The following is a 19,015-nucleotide window of genomic DNA, read 5'->3' as shown; positions in this document are numbered from 1 at the left end:
TAATTTTACACGTGTGTTCACTCAGTCAGTTCCAGCTGAGAGTGTTATGTTCTCGGTTAGCTTGAGGTTTTCGCTTAACCACTCCCTTTATAAGTACCGTCCATCCACCTTCAATCACTCCGAAGACAATGCCGGCCTACCTGGATGATCCGTGTGATATTGGGGCACAAACTGTGAGGGGCTCTCTTCGCAGGGCGAGGGTTTTTAAAGATCGCCAGAATGCGCTGACATACCCGGACGATATTATCAGCCGAGGGAATTCGTTATCTTTGTCAGCTGATCAGGCCAGAAGTCTGTAACATCACCCATCATACACTGCAAAAAAAGACTGTTGTTTTTACAGGAAAACACTGGCAACTGTGGTTACCAGGGAATTCCTGTAAAAAATACAGAAGTTAAATGTACAATAAAAGAGAACTCTTGTTTGTAGATTTAACAGTTCTTTTAATGTGAGTCAGCCGTGGTTCATTCACTGTAAATCCATATACATATTATGTCTGTAATGTTATCTACTGTGCTGCTGTATGTTTTACAGGAATTCCCTGGTAACCACAGCTGCCAGCGTTTTCCTGTACAAAAAAGTCATTTTTTTTAGAGTGTAGCAATGCCCCGACGATCGAGCAGATAATGTGCCTTGTGCCTATTTTGCCAGTGGACAATTTATGTATTCCATCGGTGATGCTGAACATCTGAGCAAGAATACTGTATGTCGTATGATTCGCAAGGTAGTACTTGCTGTATCTAAACAGTTGGATGCATTTGTCGTTTTCCCTGGCCATTTATCCGCAATGCAAATCAAAGAAGGGTTTTATGCAATCGCCGGTAATTACTACACTCAACAAAAATATAAACGCAATACTTTTGGTTTTGCTCCTATTTTGTATGAGATGAACTCAAAGATCTAAAACTTTTTCCACATACACAATATCACCATTTCCCTCAAATATTGTTCACAAACCAGTCTAAATCTGTGATAGTGAGCACTTCTCCTTTGCTGAGATAATCCATCCCACCTCACAGGTGTGCCATATCAAGATGCTGATTAGACACCATGATTAGTGCACAGGTGTGCCTTAGACTGCCCACAATAAAAGGCCACTCTGAAAGGTGCAGTTTTATCACACAGCACAATGCCACAGATGTCGCAAGACTTGAGGGAGCGTGCAATTTGCATGCTGACAGCAGGAATGTCAACCAGAGCTGTTGCTTGTGTATTGACTGTTCATTTCTCTACCATAAGCCGTCTCCAAAGGCGTTTCAGAGAATTTGGCAGTACATCCAACCAGCCTCACAACCGCAGACCACATGTAACCACACCAGCCCAGGACCTCCACATCCAGCATGTTCACCTCCAAGATCGTCTGAGACCAGCCACTCGGACAGCTGCTGAAACAATCGGTTTGCATAACCAAAGAAGTTCTGCACAAACTGTCAGAAACCGTCTCAGGGAAGCTCATCTGCATGCTCGTCGTCCTCATCGGGGTCTCGACCTGACTCCAGTTCGTCATCGTAACCGATTTGAGTGGGCAAATGCTCATATTCGCTGGCATTTGGCACGTTGGAGAGGTGTTCTCTTCACGGATGATGCGAAGGAGATGTTTTGCACTGCATGAGGAAAATGGTGGTCACACCAGATACTGACTGGTATCCCCCCCCCCCGCCCCCCAATAAAACTGCACCTTTCAGAGTGGCCTTTTATTGTGGGCAGTCTAAGGCACACCTGTGCACTAATCATGGTGTCTAATCAGCATCTTGGTATGGCACACCTGTGAGGTGGGATGGATTATCTCAGCAAAGGAGAAGTGCTCACTATCACAGATTTCGACTGGTTTGTGAACAATATTTGAGGGAAATGGTGATATTGTGTATGTGGAAAAAGTTTTACATCTTTGAGTTCATCTTATACAAAATGGGAGCAAAACCAAAAGTGTTGCGTTTATATTTTTGTTGAGTATAATATCAAAATAGGTCTAATGCATGTCCATTAATTAGGCGAAGTGGGGCTTATGAAGATATGAATATAAATCTACCGTTCTGAAGGATGTTTTTATATTTCATCTTCACCTGCTGCCAGGTGCGTTTGGCACTGCTATTGCATCTGAAATATTGACAGGATTAGGAATAGCAATCATACAGTCTAGGTAGCCTATTTAGGAAACATTAAATTAACCTAACATTTATTAGTAGGCCTATGCCCACTTCTGAATCGTGTTGCATCTGGGCGTAATTAATGAAAGGTTTTTTTTTTTTTTTTTTAAACACATATTAGACATTCCACAGGTTAATCATCTGTAACAGATTTGGGGAACAATTGAATTGTAAGTACGCATTTACCCGATCAGCAATACGTTGCCAACAAGCCTGTCTTGCTTTATTGGCAGACGATGTGTTCGATTTCCCCCTTAACATTAATTTAAATTCCTCGTAGCTCCGCATAATAATCGTGCATTCTGCTGCAACCTGTCCCTTTTATGTGAACGCGCACAAACTCCAATTAAGTTAACACAGATTCAACAAATCAACATCTTATTCAGCATCGTAGTACTGATTAACACCACTTGAGGAAATCAGGTTTTGTCAACCCCGGTTTAGGAGGTTGATCCTGGGTTACATCCGAGTAAGTTAACCCCGCTTCATAGTACAGGCTCCAGTTCCCATGTAGTCCCGTCGCCAGATCTCAGTCTTAAGGGGGGCTTATGAAATCCACCAGGTGGGCACCACTATTAATAGCTTATTTTTGCTTATTTTTACTATTCACGCAGCCCTAATCCCTCACAATAATCATCACATTAACCATGACCGGACCAGCGCGCTCTCTCTCTCTCTGTCTCTCACACACACACGCGCGCACACAAATACAAATATTCACACGCACCATCTCGAACTAAAACAAAAAAACACCACAGCGGGTGCATTTCAAAGCAACCAACAGAGTGGTAGCTACCAATTGCCAACACACACACACACACACCTGTGGTGGATGCTGGTCCTTCAAGGAGGGGAAGCTCAATTGCGGCCTACGTCATAAAATGTGTCGGTTTATTTATACGTAAATTCTACCCTCCGTTCCTTTTCAAGAAACAGTACATTTTATTTGTTACAGCACTTCCAGTCAGCCAGCTCACTTTGTCATACCAGGACAGCTGAAAAGACCTGTTACTTTTCCCCACCTTTTGCACCAAATTAATCTGAGGAGTTGATCTGCCCTGCTGTTTAACTCTAAGTTTTTCTTCGTAAGGAAGACTATCAAATGGCTTCGCCAAAATCCGGTCCACAACATTCAAATTGTCTGCCATTATGTGCAGCTTGCTACCTAGCTAGCTCGCTAGCTGGGACTGGCGCGAGGCTAGTGTGAAGTGTGTCCGCCTGTGAGTGCTTTGTGACGGTGGAGGAGCTCAGCAGCACCCGCTGCTCGGTAGGGACACAAACTGCGATAGAAGTCAGAAAGAGTGATAGAAGTCAGTCTCCAAACACAAGCAGCTACAAAAAAAAAAAAAAAACACACCAGAAATAGAAGCTCGATTTGTCGCTAGTCGTTTTTAACAAAGAAAATGCCGCTAAAAGAATTAGGAAAGTCTCCGGTTCAACTCAGAACAGAATGAAAATTTAAAAAATGCTCCCATGGATGTTTACACCAAAAGATCGCTGATTCGCTCATTTCGCTGTCAATCAAAAAGTCGACACTGTCGACACACAGAGGTGATGCTGGGACGCTGTTAATAGTGTGAAAACAAGAAGTCAGAGCAATGTCCACATCAGCAACACACTGATGAAAAATTAACACACCCATATGTTTGCAATTATATGGGCACCAACAATGGCTTTGTTAGAGGAGCTTGCAAATGGTGCAACCCGACATGAGCGTGTAATTATAAAACTAAGGGAAACCAAACAGAGGTACACAGTCACTTACTTACTTACTTGTAGTTCCTAGGGTTTGTAAGAGTGGAATGGGAGGCAGAGCCTTCAGCTTTCAGGCTCCTCTCCTGTGGAACCAGCTCCCAATTCAGATCCGGGAGACAGACACCCTCTCTACTTTTAAGATTAGGCTTAAAACTTTCCTTTTTGCTAAAGCTTATAGTTAGGGCTGGATCAGGTGACCCTGAACCATCCCTTAGTTATGCTGCTATAGACGTAGACTGCTGGGGGGTTCCCATGATGCACTGTTTCTTTCTCTTTTTGCTCTGTATGCACCACTCTGCATTTAATCATTAGTGATCGATCTCTGCTCCCCTCCACAGCATGTCTTTTTCCTGGTTCTCTCCCTCAGCCCCAACCAGTCCCAGCAAGACTGCCCCTCCCTGAGCCTGGTTCTACTGGAGGTTTCTTCCTGTTAAAAGGGAGTTTTTCCTTCCCACTCTAGCCAAGTGCTTGCTCACAGGGGGTCGTTTTGACCGTTGGGGTTTTACATAATTATTGTATGGCCTTGCCTTACAATATAAAGCGCCTTGGGGCAACTATTTGTTGTGATTTGGCGCTATATAAAAAAAAAATTGATTGATTGATTTTCTCACAACATGGTGGAAGGCAAACAGGTGGGTGTGTCAAGAGCAGTGCTGTGATCCTCTCAACCTCCCTTTTGTCTGTGATTATTTATTGTACTTTTATTTTTACCCAATTTATTAATTTCCTTACCTTATATTATTTGTTTGCATTATTTATTTGTGTTTTTAATTATTGTTTTATTTTACGTATGCATTTTTTATGTAAATACGTATGTATTTATTTATTGCATTATTTTATTTATTTTTCCTCCCTCTCTCTGTTCTCTGTTTTAATTTTACACGTGTGTTCACTCAGTCAGTTCCAGCTGAGAGTGTTATGTTCTCGGTTAGCTTGAGGTTTTCGCTTAACCACTCCCTTTATAAGTACCGTCCATCCACCTTCAATCACTCCGAAGACAATGCCGGCCTACCTGGATGATCCGTGTGATATTGGGGCACAAACTGTGAGGGGCTCTCTTCGCAGGGCGAGGGTTTTTAAAGATCGCCAGAATGCGCTGACATACCCGGACGATATTATCAGCCGAGGGAATTCGTTATCTTTGTCAGCTGATCAGGCCAGAAGTCTGTAACATCACCCATCATACACTGCAAAAAAAGACTGTTGTTTTTACAGGAAAACACTGGCAACTGTGGTTACCAGGGAATTCCTGTAAAAAATACAGAAGTTAAATGTACAATAAAAGAGAACTCTTGTTTGTAGATTTAACAGTTCTTTTAATGTGAGTCAGCCGTGGTTCATTCACTGTAAATCCATATACATATTATGTCTGTAATGTTATCTACTGTGCTGCTGTATGTTTTACAGGAATTCCCTGGTAACCACAGCTGCCAGCGTTTTCCTGTACAAAAAAGTCATTTTTTTTTTTTAGAGTGTAGCAATGCCCCGACGATCGAGCAGATAATGTGCCTTGTGCCTATTTTGCCAGTGGACAATTTATGTATTCCATCGGTGATGCTGAACATCTGAGCAAGAATACTGTATGTCGTATGATTCGCAAGGTAGTACTTGCTGTATCTAAACAGTTGGATGCATTTGTCGTTTTCCCTGGCCATTTATCCGCAATGCAAATCAAAGAAGGGTTTTATGCAATCGCCGGTAATTACTACACTCAACAAAAATATAAACGCAATACTTTTGGTTTTGCTCCTATTTTGTATGAGATGAACTCAAAGATCTAAAACTTTTTCCACATACACAATATCACCATTTCCCTCAAATATTGTTCACAAACCAGTCTAAATCTGTGATAGTGAGCACTTCTCCTTTGCTGAGATAATCCATCCCACCTCACAGGTGTGCCATATCAAGATGCTGATTAGACACCATGATTAGTGCACAGGTGTGCCTTAGACTGCCCACAATAAAAGGCCACTCTGAAAGGTGCAGTTTTATCACACAGCACAATGCCACAGATGTCGCAAGACTTGAGGGAGCGTGCAATTTGCATGCTGACAGCAGGAATGTCAACCAGAGCTGTTGCTTGTGTATTGACTGTTCATTTCTCTACCATAAGCCGTCTCCAAAGGCGTTTCAGAGAATTTGGCAGTACATCCAACCAGCCTCACAACCGCAGACCACATGTAACCACACCAGCCCAGGACCTCCACATCCAGCATGTTCACCTCCAAGATCGTCTGAGACCAGCCACTCGGACAGCTGCTGAAACAATCGGTTTGCATAACCAAAGAAGTTCTGCACAAACTGTCAGAAACCGTCTCAGGGAAGCTCATCTGCATGCTCGTCGTCCTCATCGGGGTCTCGACCTGACTCCAGTTCGTCATCGTAACCGATTTGAGTGGGCAAATGCTCATATTCGCTGGCATTTGGCACGTTGGAGAGGTGTTCTCTTCACGGATGATGCGAAGGAGATGTTTTGCACTGCATGAGGAAAATGGTGGTCACACCAGATACTGACTGGTATCCCCCCCCCCCCGCCCCCCAATAAAACTGCACCTTTCAGAGTGGCCTTTTATTGTGGGCAGTCTAAGGCACACCTGTGCACTAATCATGGTGTCTAATCAGCATCTTGGTATGGCACACCTGTGAGGTGGGATGGATTATCTCAGCAAAGGAGAAGTGCTCACTATCACAGATTTCGACTGGTTTGTGAACAATATTTGAGGGAAATGGTGATATTGTGTATGTGGAAAAAGTTTTACATCTTTGAGTTCATCTTATACAAAATGGGAGCAAAACCAAAAGTGTTGCGTTTATTTTTTGTTGAGTATAATATCAAAATAGGTCTAATGCATGTCCATTAATTAGGCGAAGTGGGGCTTATGAAGATATGAATATAAATCTACCGTTCTGAAGGATGTTTTTATATTTCATCTTCACCTGCTGCCAGGTGCGTTTGGCACTGCTATTGCATCTGAAATATTGACAGGATTAGGAATAGCAATCATACAGTCTAGGTAGCCTATTTAGGAAACATTAAATTAACCTAACATTTATTAGTAGGCCTATGCCCACTTCTGAATCGCGTTGCATCTGGGCGTAATTAATGAAAGGTTTTTTTTTTTTTGTTTTTTTAAACACATATTAGACATTCCACAGGTTAATCATCTGTAACAGATTTGGGGAACAATTGAATTGTAAGTACGCATTTACCCGATCAGCAATACGTTGCCAACAAGCCTGTCTTGCTTTATTGGCAGACGATGTGTTCGATTTCCCCCTTAACATTAATTTAAATTCCTCGTAGCTCCGCATAATAATCGTGCATTCTGCTGCAACCTGTCCCTTTTATGTGAACGCACACAAACTCCAATTAAGTTAACACAGATTCAACAAATCAACATCTTATTCAGCATCGTAGTACTGATTAACACCACTTGAGGAAATCAGGTTTTGTCAACCCCGGTTTAGGAGGTTGATCCTGGGTTACATCCGAGTAAGTTAACCCCGCTTCATAGTACAGGCTCCAGTTCCCATGTAGTCCCGTCGCCAGATCTCAGTCTTAAGGGGGGCTTATGAAATCCACCAGGTGGGCACCACTATTAATAGCTTATTTTTACTATTCACGCAGCCCTAATCCCTCACAATAATCATCACATTAACCATGACCGGACCAGCGCCCTCTCTCTCTCACACACACACACGCGCGCGCGCACATGTTCGCACGCACACACACACAAATACAAATATTCACACGCACCATCTCGAACTAAAACAAAAAAACACCACAGCGGGTGCATTTCAAAGCAACCAACAGAGGGGTAGCTACCAACTGCCAACACACACACACACCTGTGGTGGATGCTGGTCCTTCAAGGAGGGGAAGCTCATTTGCGGCCTACGTCATAAAATGTGTCGGTTTATTTATACGTAAATTCTACCCTCCGTTCCTTTTCAAGAAACAGTACATTTTATTTGTTACAGTACTTCCAGTCAGCCAGCTCACTTTGTCATACCAGGACAGCTGAAAAGACCTGTTACTTTTCCCCACCTTTTGCACCAAATTAATCTGAGGAGTTGATCTGCCCTGCTGTTTAACTCTAAGTTTTTCTTCGTAAGGAAGACTATCAAATGGCTTCGCCAAAATCCGGTCCACAACATTCAAATTGTCTGCCATTATGTGCAGCTTGCTACCTAGCTAGCTCGCTAGCTGGGACTGGCGCGAGGCTAGTGTGAAGTGTGTCCGCCTGTGAGTGCTTTGTGACGGTGGAGGAGCTCAGCAGCACCCGCTGCTCGGTAGGGACACAAACTGCGATAGAAGTCAGAAAGAGTGATAGAAGTCAGTCTCCAAACACAAGCAGCTACAAAAAAAAAAAAAAAAAAACACACCAGAAATGGAAGCTCGATTTGTCGCTAGTCGTTTTTAACAAAGAAAATGCCGCTAAAAGAATTAGGAAAGTCTCCGGTTCAACTCAGAACAGAATGAAAATTTAAAAAATGCTCCCATGGATGTTTACACCAAAAGATCGCTGATTCGCTCATTTCGCTGTCAATCAAAAAGTCGACACTGTCGACACACAGAGGTGATGCTGGGACGCTGTTAATAGTGTGAAAACAAGAAGTCAGAGCAATGTCCACATCAGCAACACACTGATGAAAAATTAACACACCCATATGTTTGCAATTATATGGGCACCAACAATGGCTTTGTTAGAGGAGCTTGCAAATGGTGCAACCCGACATGAGCGTGTAATTATAAAACTAAGGGAAACCAAACAGAGGTACACAGTCACTTACTTACCATGGACATCTATGAGACAAAAAGCAAACACCAGCAACACGACGATAAGATGCAACTTGGTTGTTAAAAACAACATAGCTGTTGGGTAGAGTCTTAGGGTTGCCAACCGTCCCTTGAAAAAACGTAATCGTCGTTTATTAGGAAATAAAAGTGTACGTCCCGTTTGACCTGAAACGGGAAGCACTTTATCCTGTATTTCGTCGTCTTCCTCTTCCTCTTCTTATGGATTTCTGGCAGGCTGCGCGCCAGTCAGCGCATTGCTGCCTTTCACTGGCAGACCATGACTACTGCACTCTACTCACAGACCCCGCAAGCCAGAGATAAACACAAAATCCATCAGGGCTTTGTAGACCTCTTGCTGACGTGCAGACGGATTAAGCAGCACTTTAATAGAAACAGACTCAAACCCAAGATCAAAAAGATGTGAGAAAAGAACTCTCCTCTGCTCAGAAAATCTTTTACACTCCATCAGAACATGAGGGATAGTCTCTTTCTTTGTGCAGGTTTCACAAAATCCATTGTGGTGTTTACCAATTAGACATAGGTCAGCCGCCAGTCCACAGTGTCCCAACCTCAGTCTTGTTAATAGTACTTGCTCCCTTCTGTTATTCCCCCGGGTTGGGCAGTCACCAAAAACAGACTTCTGCACACTATAAAAATGTCTACCCTTATTTCCATTGTCCCAATCCTTCTGCCATTGAGCCCACACTACTTTTTTAATCATGGCTTTATGTTCAGAGCTGCTATGAGCCACCTCAAGATCTACAGTGTCATGTCTTAAAGCATTCTTTGCAACCTGATCCACAATTTCATTACCCCTAACCCCCACATGTGCCGGGACCCACATGAAGCACACAGCTGACCCTCCCTTCTCCACTCTGAGCAAAGCAGTCAGCACCTCAACCACCAGATCAGGCCTACACCGGGAAGAGGCTGACTCCAAGGACTGCAACACAGCAGCTGAGTCAGAGCAGATGACAACCCTCTCTGGTCTCACTTCTTCCACCCATTCAAGAGCCCACACCATAGCCAAAATTTCAGCTGTAAATACTCCTACTCCATCAGGAAGTCGTCTGCCAAGACTCAGCGACAGAGCAGGAATAAAAATCCCAAATCCCCCTCTCCGGCTAGTTGGGTCAACGGACCCATCAGTAAACAATTGCAGATACCCATCCCAATTGTTCTGCATAGCCTCCCTCATCACAGTTACAGGACATATTCCCCCCTCCCCTTTAAGGTGATCTTTCACAGTCCAGTCCACTTCCACTTGAGGGAGTAGCCAAGTAGGAACCGCTGGCCAGACAACTACTGGAGCTGTATCCCTCTGACTGAGCTCTGGCAACTCACCCTTCATTGCTAAGATAAAGGTTTTCCCCCTCCCTCTTCCTGACTCCCATGAGTCCTGAAGGAGTCTCCTCACAAGGTGGTCACCCCTCTGACCCAGGGCTTTGCCTACAAACTGGAGTGCTAGCTTAAGCCATCTCTTTTGAAGGGGCATCTCTCCCACTTCAACTAGGAGGGCTGGCACAGAGCTTGTTCTGAATGCACCACAGCACACTCGAAGTGCTTTTGCTTGGATCACATCTAATTTTGCCAACGTTGTTTTAGCTGCATTTCCATACACAAGACAACCATAATCCAAAAATGAGCGAATCGTAGCTCTATAAATCATCAGTAGTGTAGCTTTATCAGCTCCCCAGTCGCTGCCAGAAAGGCACCGCAATACATTTATTACTCTACTGCATTTATCTACCACCTTCTTAATGTGAGTTTTGAAAGTCCCCCTCTTATCAAAATGGACCCCTAAATACTTAAAAGATTTAACCCTTTCCAAATTTAAACCATATAATTGCAAACTTGCATTGCCCAAATTTCTCTTCCTCCCAAACACTACAAACTTTGACTTTTCCACAGATATTTTAAAACCCCACCTACTTGCCCACTCCACAACATTATTCAAGGCATTTTGTAACTTTGCAAATACAAAACCCACATTTCTCCCCCTCTTCCACACAACCCCGTCATCAGCAAAAAGTGACAACCCATAACCTGGATCCAAATTGCTAAAAATATCATTTATCATTACATTAAACAGTACTGGACTAACTACACTGCCCTGAGGAGTTCCATTATCAATATCCAGTACTTCAGAAAAAGTTCTACCAACCCTAACCTGAATTCTCCGATCCTGTAAAAATGCCCTAATCCAATTTAGCATGCGACCACGAATACCTGCATCATAGAGCTTAACTAATAGCCCCTCCTTCCACAACATATCATAGGCCTTTTCAATATCGAGGAACACAGCAACAAGAACTTCTTTACTCGCACTAGCTTTCTTTATATCAGAATCCAAGGTCAACACTGACTCCAGGGTGCTCCTCCCTATTCTAAAACCATTCTGGTAGGGAACAAACCATTCATTTTTTTCAAGCTTATAAACCAGCCGGTCAGTCACCATTCTTTCCATAATTTTACATAAAACTGAGATAAGTGCAATAGGCCTGTAAGAACCCGGGTTCTTCCCTTCCTTCCCTGGTTGCAAAATTGGTATAACTACAGCCTGCTTCCATGCCCCTGGAACCTGTCCTTCTGCCCACACATTATTAATCAGAGCCAGGACTTCCTCCAAAACATCATTGTTAAGATTTTTGAAAAAACTGTAGATTAACCCATCCTTCCCTGGTGCTGTAGAACCCCCCCCCCCCTACTAATTGCTTTCAATAGCTCCTTCATAGTGAATAATAATTTGACAGAGTCCAAATTATCTAAATTGGTTTCCAGTTTATGGTACTGAGCCCCCAACTTCATATCCCTTCTACAGATTCCATCCTCCCCCAGATTTGATCCACTGTGAATTAGCTGAAAAGCCCTGACTAACACGTCAGCCTTCTGATTGTCATTCACTGCCACAACTCCATTCCTTTCCAACACAGGAATAGAACGTACACATTTACCCGTATTTCCTCTCTCCTGCTCTTCACCAATGAGCTGACAGACACGAGTTGACGATACAGAATCACTCTTATCTCATTGGTCGAGGGACATCTGCTCGCAAGAAGATCCCGGACGAGAATCATGAGCCGACGACGGTCGTCGGATGACCATAGCAGCACCGACACCGACACTGCAGATACGCCTACGAACCGCAATGTCTGTAACGTCGTTACTCCTCCTCGAAAAAAACAAAACAAAAAAGAAAGCAAAATACATGGGCAAATGGGAAAAGGTGCGCGACAACAGCTATAAGTATTGTAAGTATTGTTTACTTTTTCAGACTTTCACTGTTACATTGTTTTGGATGATTTTTTTTTTTTTTTTTGTTAATTTATACACTTTTATAACAATAACATGACAGAGAAAGCTTTATTTTTAAAAACATATTTTTTTATACTTTGAAGCAGGACAGGATGCTCATATTGAAATTGTGAGTGAAAATTTATTTTGCACTAAAAATAAATTGCTAAATAATACTTTGTTTTCTGCATGTTCATATAACAAATGCATGTGTGCATCTACTTAAATTCAGGGTCAAGTCAATAGTCAAATGGTTAAAAATCGTTTCACACACACGCTGGGAAGGGTGAAGGCAAAGGTCAAGTAATTTTGATGGTCTTTTTCATGTTGAATTGGTTATTGCTTCGATTCCCACCTGTGGCCTTTCTGTGTGGAGTTTGCATGTTCTCCCCATATTTGTGTGGGTATCCTCCGAGTGCTCTGATTTCCTCCCACATTTAAAGACATGCAAGTTAGGTGAATTGGAAACTTTATACATGTTCAGGTCTCCCTTGCAAAAGAGATTGATCTCAATGGGACTAACCTGGTTAAATAAAGGTTAAATTAAAATTACACCCTACCATCAGATATTTCAACTTCATATATACTTTAGCTCACCCACAATTACTACAGAAAATCTGAGGAAGTTTTGTCTTTATTTAGTAGAGTTGCATAGGGGATACATTTTCTGGCAGCCACCATCTGTCAACCTGCCAGCATTTGTATCCCCTATCTTTATAGCTGGAATTGCAACCTACCATCAGGTGTTTTATCTTCATTTATACTTTAGCTCATCCACAATTACTACAGTAAATTTGAGGAAGTTTTGTCTTTATTTAGAAATATACAAATACGTATACACATTCTGGCGGGCCGACAGATGGTGGCTGCCAGAAAATGTATCCCCTATGCAACTCCACTAAATAAAGACAAAACTTCCTGAAAATTACTGTAGTAATTGTGGATGAAAAACCACCGACAGCTGTCTGAACGCCGTCTCAAAGCCGTCCTGTGAGACCAAAACGGACGTGGTTTTGTCTCGCTCCAGTAGCGAATCCATCGTGACGCGCAAAGCCTCTGCTTGGCTTTCCATGACAAAATCTCTTGTTAAAAGTGAAATCTGCCAGAAAATGGTTGATGTCCAGCTCTTGTGATAACCAGAGAAATGGCACACGATGGTCACGGATCCAGACAGCCATCCGTTTAGAAATTAAATGGTCGTTCAGCCTGTCGATGGCGGCTTCGGAGCGCAGCGCGCCCCACAGCCGCTGGGGGCCGTCCTTAAAGCAACAGTAACACTCCTTATTCTCTACCAAGCCCATAACATTTTCACCGAAAGCCAGATAAATTTTTCTAATGGTTTCCAGCTGCTAGTCTCTAACAGTTTCTGAAAAAATTCTGATGGAAAAAAAGCCCAAATCATTCCGCCATTTCCTGGCAATGAAAAAAATCGATGAGAGGCTGGACCACTCCTCACTCAAAGCCTGCTCACAGGCGAATGTCGCAACCGACAGGCATGGAAAAACTCACGCATGCGCACGAGGGTTCAAGCTTGTCTGACGCAATCACACGTGATTCAAATCCATATGGTTTTTGAAAAAAATAATAAGGTCAGATACTTTTCTCATAGACCTCGTATAAAGAGCTGTTCTGGAAGACAGAATTCACGTTGTGGATCAGTGATCAGCTGGTGGAAATAACTGCACATGAGTAAATGTGCGCTTTCACACGCACTGATTAATTTACTGCTGTGATATATTCAATCATCTTTACACTTATATTTATATTTATTCCCCCTTTTGAAGTTTTCTGTTATAAATCAATATATATGGCTTAGAACATAATACTGTGATACAGCAGTGACCACAGCACACTTTTTTGTTTTTTTTAATTGGAAGTAGTGCGCATCTGACAGTGAGGGTTCTGATGATGGAGATGATCCCTCTTTTGTTGTGGGCGAGGAACCAGAGCAGGTGGTCCACTGATGTGCACACAGATCTCCACAGCTTCTGTTTGCAGTTTCTCCAGGACTCAGGTGCTATGAGCTCCGTCCCAGCGCTGAGTCCTGGTAACAGTATGTCCTTGTACTCCGATTACTCCGATTACCTCTCCAGCATGAACATCTGTAAGAAACAAGACACAACTCAAAAGTCACACAGAGACACAGATTTAAGCGGGCACACGCCTGCATAAATACTTGAGTTGATGAGATTTTTTTTTAAATGAACAATTAAAAGAGAAAAAAGAAAACGTAAACACCAATGCTAAGCCTGACTATCCTAGGTTAAGAATGCTCCCCGTATACGAGTCTGGTGTTGAGAGACACTACAAAAGGTGCCAGCGCACTCACATACTTTGAGTATTTTGAGAATTATGTATGATCAAGTATTTTGAGCCTTGACTAATATATTTTTAAAATAGGATAAGAATCGACAAAGTTAGCAATAATCTTTGGTTTTACCAGCTACATTTACATGGACCCTAATTAATTAGATAGATAACTATTTCAGACTCAGGTCCATAAATAACACATTACAAGTTCAATACAAAAATATACAGTGTAAAAAAACAATAAATAAATAAAATCAGATCATGTGCAAACATTTCAGCTAGTGCTCCCTCAGGCTAGAGGCGTAACAAGAGCAGCTCAGGGTGGGATTTACAAAGGCCAAAATAATATTACTGCCAGATTCCTCCAGTCTATTCATAAATTTAAACATTAAATGTCTTAAGAGTGCATGGAATGTGTTCATTCCTGCAATGACAAACATCTGGCTAGCACTAACCCCTCTGGGTATTTTCAAAGGATACGCATAGCATCATTGTACGCAACTTGCAGCTTCCGAATGCTAGATTTCTATAGCTTGACCACAAATGGGCGCAGTAAAGCGGTGTACAGTATGCCTTAAACAGGCCTACTTTCACCTGCGTTGAACAGAAGCTGAACTTGCGTCCAGTGGTGTTTACCTGGGCATATTGTCTGTATATGTCATCATCTTTTAGTTCATCATTTATAAAATGTCCAAGATATTTAATCTTGCTACATACTTTAAGAACATTGCCAGTCAGTTTAAAAGCAGGAAAATTGAACTTTTTGTCCTGCTTGGTTCTACATATTAAAACAGCACTCCTTCTAGCATTGTACTTAATGTCATGCATATAGGTGTCAAACTGATTCCAGAAAGGGCCAAGAGGGTGCAGGTTTTCTTTTCTCACAACATGGTGGAAGGCAAACAGGTGGGTGTGTCAAGAGCAGTGCTGTGATCCTCTCCACCTCCCTTTTGTCTGTGATTATTTATTGTACTTTTATTTTTACCCAATTTATTAATTTCCTTACCTTATATTATTTGTTTGCATTATTTATTTATGTTTTTAATTATTGTTTTATTTTACGTATGCATTTTTTATGTAAATATGTATTTATTTATTGCATTATTTTATTTATTTTTCCTCCCTCTCTCTGTTCTCTTTGTTTTAATTTTACACGTGTGTTCACTCAGTCAGTTCCAGCTGAGAGTGTATCATTGGCCGGCTTTGTCCGGAGCGCGAAGGGCAAAGCGATCACACATAAAAGAGTTCATGCCTTTTCACCTTTTGTATGTATGTATGTATTTATTTTTGCACTCTTTCTTTCTGTCGTGTGGACTAGAGGCAGTGAAAACCCTCTGAAAGAATTTTCTTTGTGCACAGAAAACCTTTTTTGAAGTCTTTGATTTCAGGGTTTGTGACATGAAATGGCTGAACACAAATGCTTAGCTCAGAAACAGATGGGATTTGTTCAAATGGATTTACTGACAGAACAAGCAGTGTTCGGTACACAAAGAGGCACTCAAAAATTAGCAAAGGTAACAGAGTCATCAGGTAGAAAGGCGTGGTCCAAAAAAAATTAATAAAACAGGCCAGCAGTTAACCAAAACACAGCAAAGCAAGCAAGACAAAAAAAAACTACAAAGAAAGGGCTGGAAAAAAAGGTGGAAAGCACAATGATTTGGTGTGGAGGAGTGAGAAGAGGCTTAAATACAAAGGATACTGAGCATCAAATGAGGAACAGGTGTGAGGGAAAGATAGAGGTAACCACCAAACACCAAGCACCCAAATGACACACAAAAGAAAGCAGTTACATAAACCCCAAACTGTCATGCCCCGCCCTGGTCTAGACCTGAATCCTTATTTTGCCTCTCCCTTTGGCTCACCTCCTGCCCCAGCTTTGATGTATTAGTTGCTTGTTTACATCATGTGTTTATTCTTTGTTCCAGTTTTGCTTTGTTACTTTTCATACTTGAGGCATTCTCCAGTTCCGTTCAGCCGGTTTGTGTTTGCATTATTGATCATTGTTTATCGCTGGTTTATTTTGCTTTTCTCATTTGTGTTATCAGTTATGCTTTATGTCAGGTTTTGCTTTCGGTTTTCATGTAGTTTTTGTTATAGTTTGTTTACCACCTTCTTTTCCTAATCAGTCCCAGTTTAGTTTTGCTTAAGTATTTATGTTCCTTTTTTCCTGATCAGGGGCCTGTACTATGAAGCGGGGTTACTGGCTTATCAGGGTAACTTCGGGATTAAGTTGAAGACATGTGGAGTAACTTCCCGGTTAACCCTAACAACGAAAGGTGGATAGGTTTTGATCGAGGTATGCTGCCATGGTAATTTATGCTGTGTGCCAAACCTGCTCCGAGCAGGTTATGTTCTCGGTTAGCTTGAGGTTTTTGCTTAACCACTCCCTTTATAAGTACCGTCCATCCACCTTCAATCACTCCGAAGACAATGCCGGCCTACCTGGATGATCCGTGTGATATTGGGGCACAAACTGTGAGGGGCTCTCTTCGCAGGGCGAGGGTTTTTAAAGATCGCCAGAATGCGCTGACATACCCGGACGATATTCTCTATGAAAGATATAGATCCTCAGCCGAGGGAATTCGTTATCTTTGTCAGCTGATCAGGCCAGAAGTCTGTAACATCACCCATCATACACTGCAAAAAAAGACTGTTGTTTTTACAGGAAAACACTGGCAGCTGTGGTTACCAGGGAATTCCTGTAAAAAAACACAGAAGTTAAATGTACAATAAAAGAGAACTCTTGTTTGTAGATTTAACAGTTCTTTTAATGTGAGTCAGCCGTGGTTCATTCACTGTAAATCCATATACATATTATGTCTGTAATGTTATCTACTGTGCTGCTGTATGTTTTACAGGAATTCCCTGGTAACCACAGCTGCCAGCGTTTTCCTGTACAAAAAAAGTCTTTTTTTTTTTTTTTTTTTTTTTTTTTAGAGTGTAGCAATGCCCCAACGATCGAGCAGATAATGTGCCTTGTGCCTATTTTGCCAGTGGACAATTTATGTATTCCATTGGTGATGCTGAACATCTGAGCAAGAATACTGTATGTCGTATGATTCGCAAGGTAGTACTTGCTGTATCTAAACTGTTGGATGCATTTGTCGTTTTCCCTGGCCATTTATCCGCAATGCAAATCAAAGAAGGGTTTTATGCAATCGCCGGTAATTACTACACTCAACAAAAATATAAACGCAATACTTTTGGTTTTGCTCCTATTTTGTATGAGATGAACTCAAAGATCTAAAACTTTTTCCACATACACAATATCACCATTTCCCTCAAATATTGTTCACAAACCAGTCTAAATCTGTGATAGTGAGCACTTCTCCTTTGCTGAGATAATCCATCCCACCTCACAGGTGGGATGCCCACAATAAAAGGCCACTCTGAAAGGTGCAGTTTTAATCACACAGCACAATGCCACAGATGTCGCAAGATTTGAGGGAGCGTGCAACTGGCATGCTGACAGCAGGAATGTCAACCAGAGCTGTTGCTTGTGTATTGACTGTTCATTTCTCTACCATAAGCCGTCTCCAAAGGCGTTTCAGAGAATTTGGCAGTACATCCAACCAGCCTCACAACCGCAGACCACATGTAACCACACCAGCCCAGGACCTCCACATCCAGCATGTTCACCTCCAAGATCGTCTGAGACCAGCCACTCGGACAGCTGCTGAACAATCGGTTTGCATAACCAAAGAAGTTCCGCACAAACTGTCAGAAACCGTCTCAGGGAAGCTCATCTGCATGCTCGTCGTCCTCATCGGGGTCTCGACCTGACTCCAGTTCGTCATCGTAACCGATTTGAGTGGGCAAATGCTCATATTCGCTGGCGTTTGGCACGTGGAGAGGTGTTCTCCTTCACGGATGATGCGAAGGAGATGTGTTGCACTGCATGAGGAAAATGGTGGTCACACCAGATACTGACTGGTATCCCCCCCCCCCCCCCCAATAAAACTGCACCTTTCAGAGTGGCCTTTTATTGTGGGCAGTCTAAGGCACACCTGTGCACTAATCATGGTGTCTAATCAGCATCTTGGTATGGTACACCTGTGAGGTGGGATGGATTATCTCAGCAAAGGAGAAGTGCTCACTATCACAGATTTCGACTGGTTTGTGAACAATATTTGAGGGAAATGGTGATATTGTGTATGTGGAAAAAGTTTTACATCTTTGAGTTCATCTTATACAAAATGGGAGCAAAACCAAAAGTGTTGCGTTTATTTTTTGTTGAGTATAATATCAAAATAGGTCTAATGCATGTCCATTAATTAGGCGAAGTGGGGCTTATGAAGATATGAATATAAATCTACCGTTCTGAAGGATGTTTTTATATTTCATCTTCACCTGCTGCCAGGTGCGTTTGGCACTGCTATTGCATCTGAAATATTGACAGGATTAGGAATAGCAATCATACAGTCTAGGTAGCCTATTTAGGAAACATTAAATTAACCTAACATTTATTAGTAGGCCTATGCCCACTTCTGAATCGTGTTGCATCTGGGCGTAATTAATGAAAGGTTTTTTTTTTTTTTTTTTTTAAACACATATTAGACATTCCACAGGTTAATCATCTGTAACAGATTTGGGGAACAATTGAATTGTAAGTACGCATTTACCCGATCAGCAATACGTTGCCAACAAGCCTGTCTTGCTTTATTGGCAGACGATGTGTTCGATTTCCCCCTTAACATTAATTTA

At 42.1% G+C, this 19,015-nt stretch overlaps 1 protein-coding gene across 1 annotated transcript in view; it reads right to left on the bottom strand.

Annotated features, from left to right (window-relative positions):
• Positions 1–8,868, bottom strand: part of LOC117525346 (poliovirus receptor homolog) — a 50,030-nt gene extending 41,162 nt beyond the window's left edge. The window contains exon 1 of the mRNA XM_034187182.1: positions 8,705–8,868. Within this exon, the coding sequence (XP_034043073.1) occupies positions 8,705–8,780 (76 nt within the window). The 5' untranslated portion in view covers positions 8,781–8,868. The remainder of the gene's footprint in view (positions 1–8,704) is intronic.
• Between the last annotated feature and the right edge of the window lie 10,147 nt (positions 8,869–19,015).

The sequence above is a fragment of the Thalassophryne amazonica genome, chromosome 14 (genome assembly GCF_902500255.1).
Source record: "Thalassophryne amazonica chromosome 14, fThaAma1.1, whole genome shotgun sequence".
In the NCBI taxonomy this organism is placed as follows: domain Eukaryota; kingdom Metazoa; phylum Chordata; class Actinopteri; order Batrachoidiformes; family Batrachoididae; genus Thalassophryne; species Thalassophryne amazonica.
The sequence above is the reverse complement of the archived record's forward strand: the minus strand, read 5'-3'. Positions and strand labels throughout refer to the sequence as shown.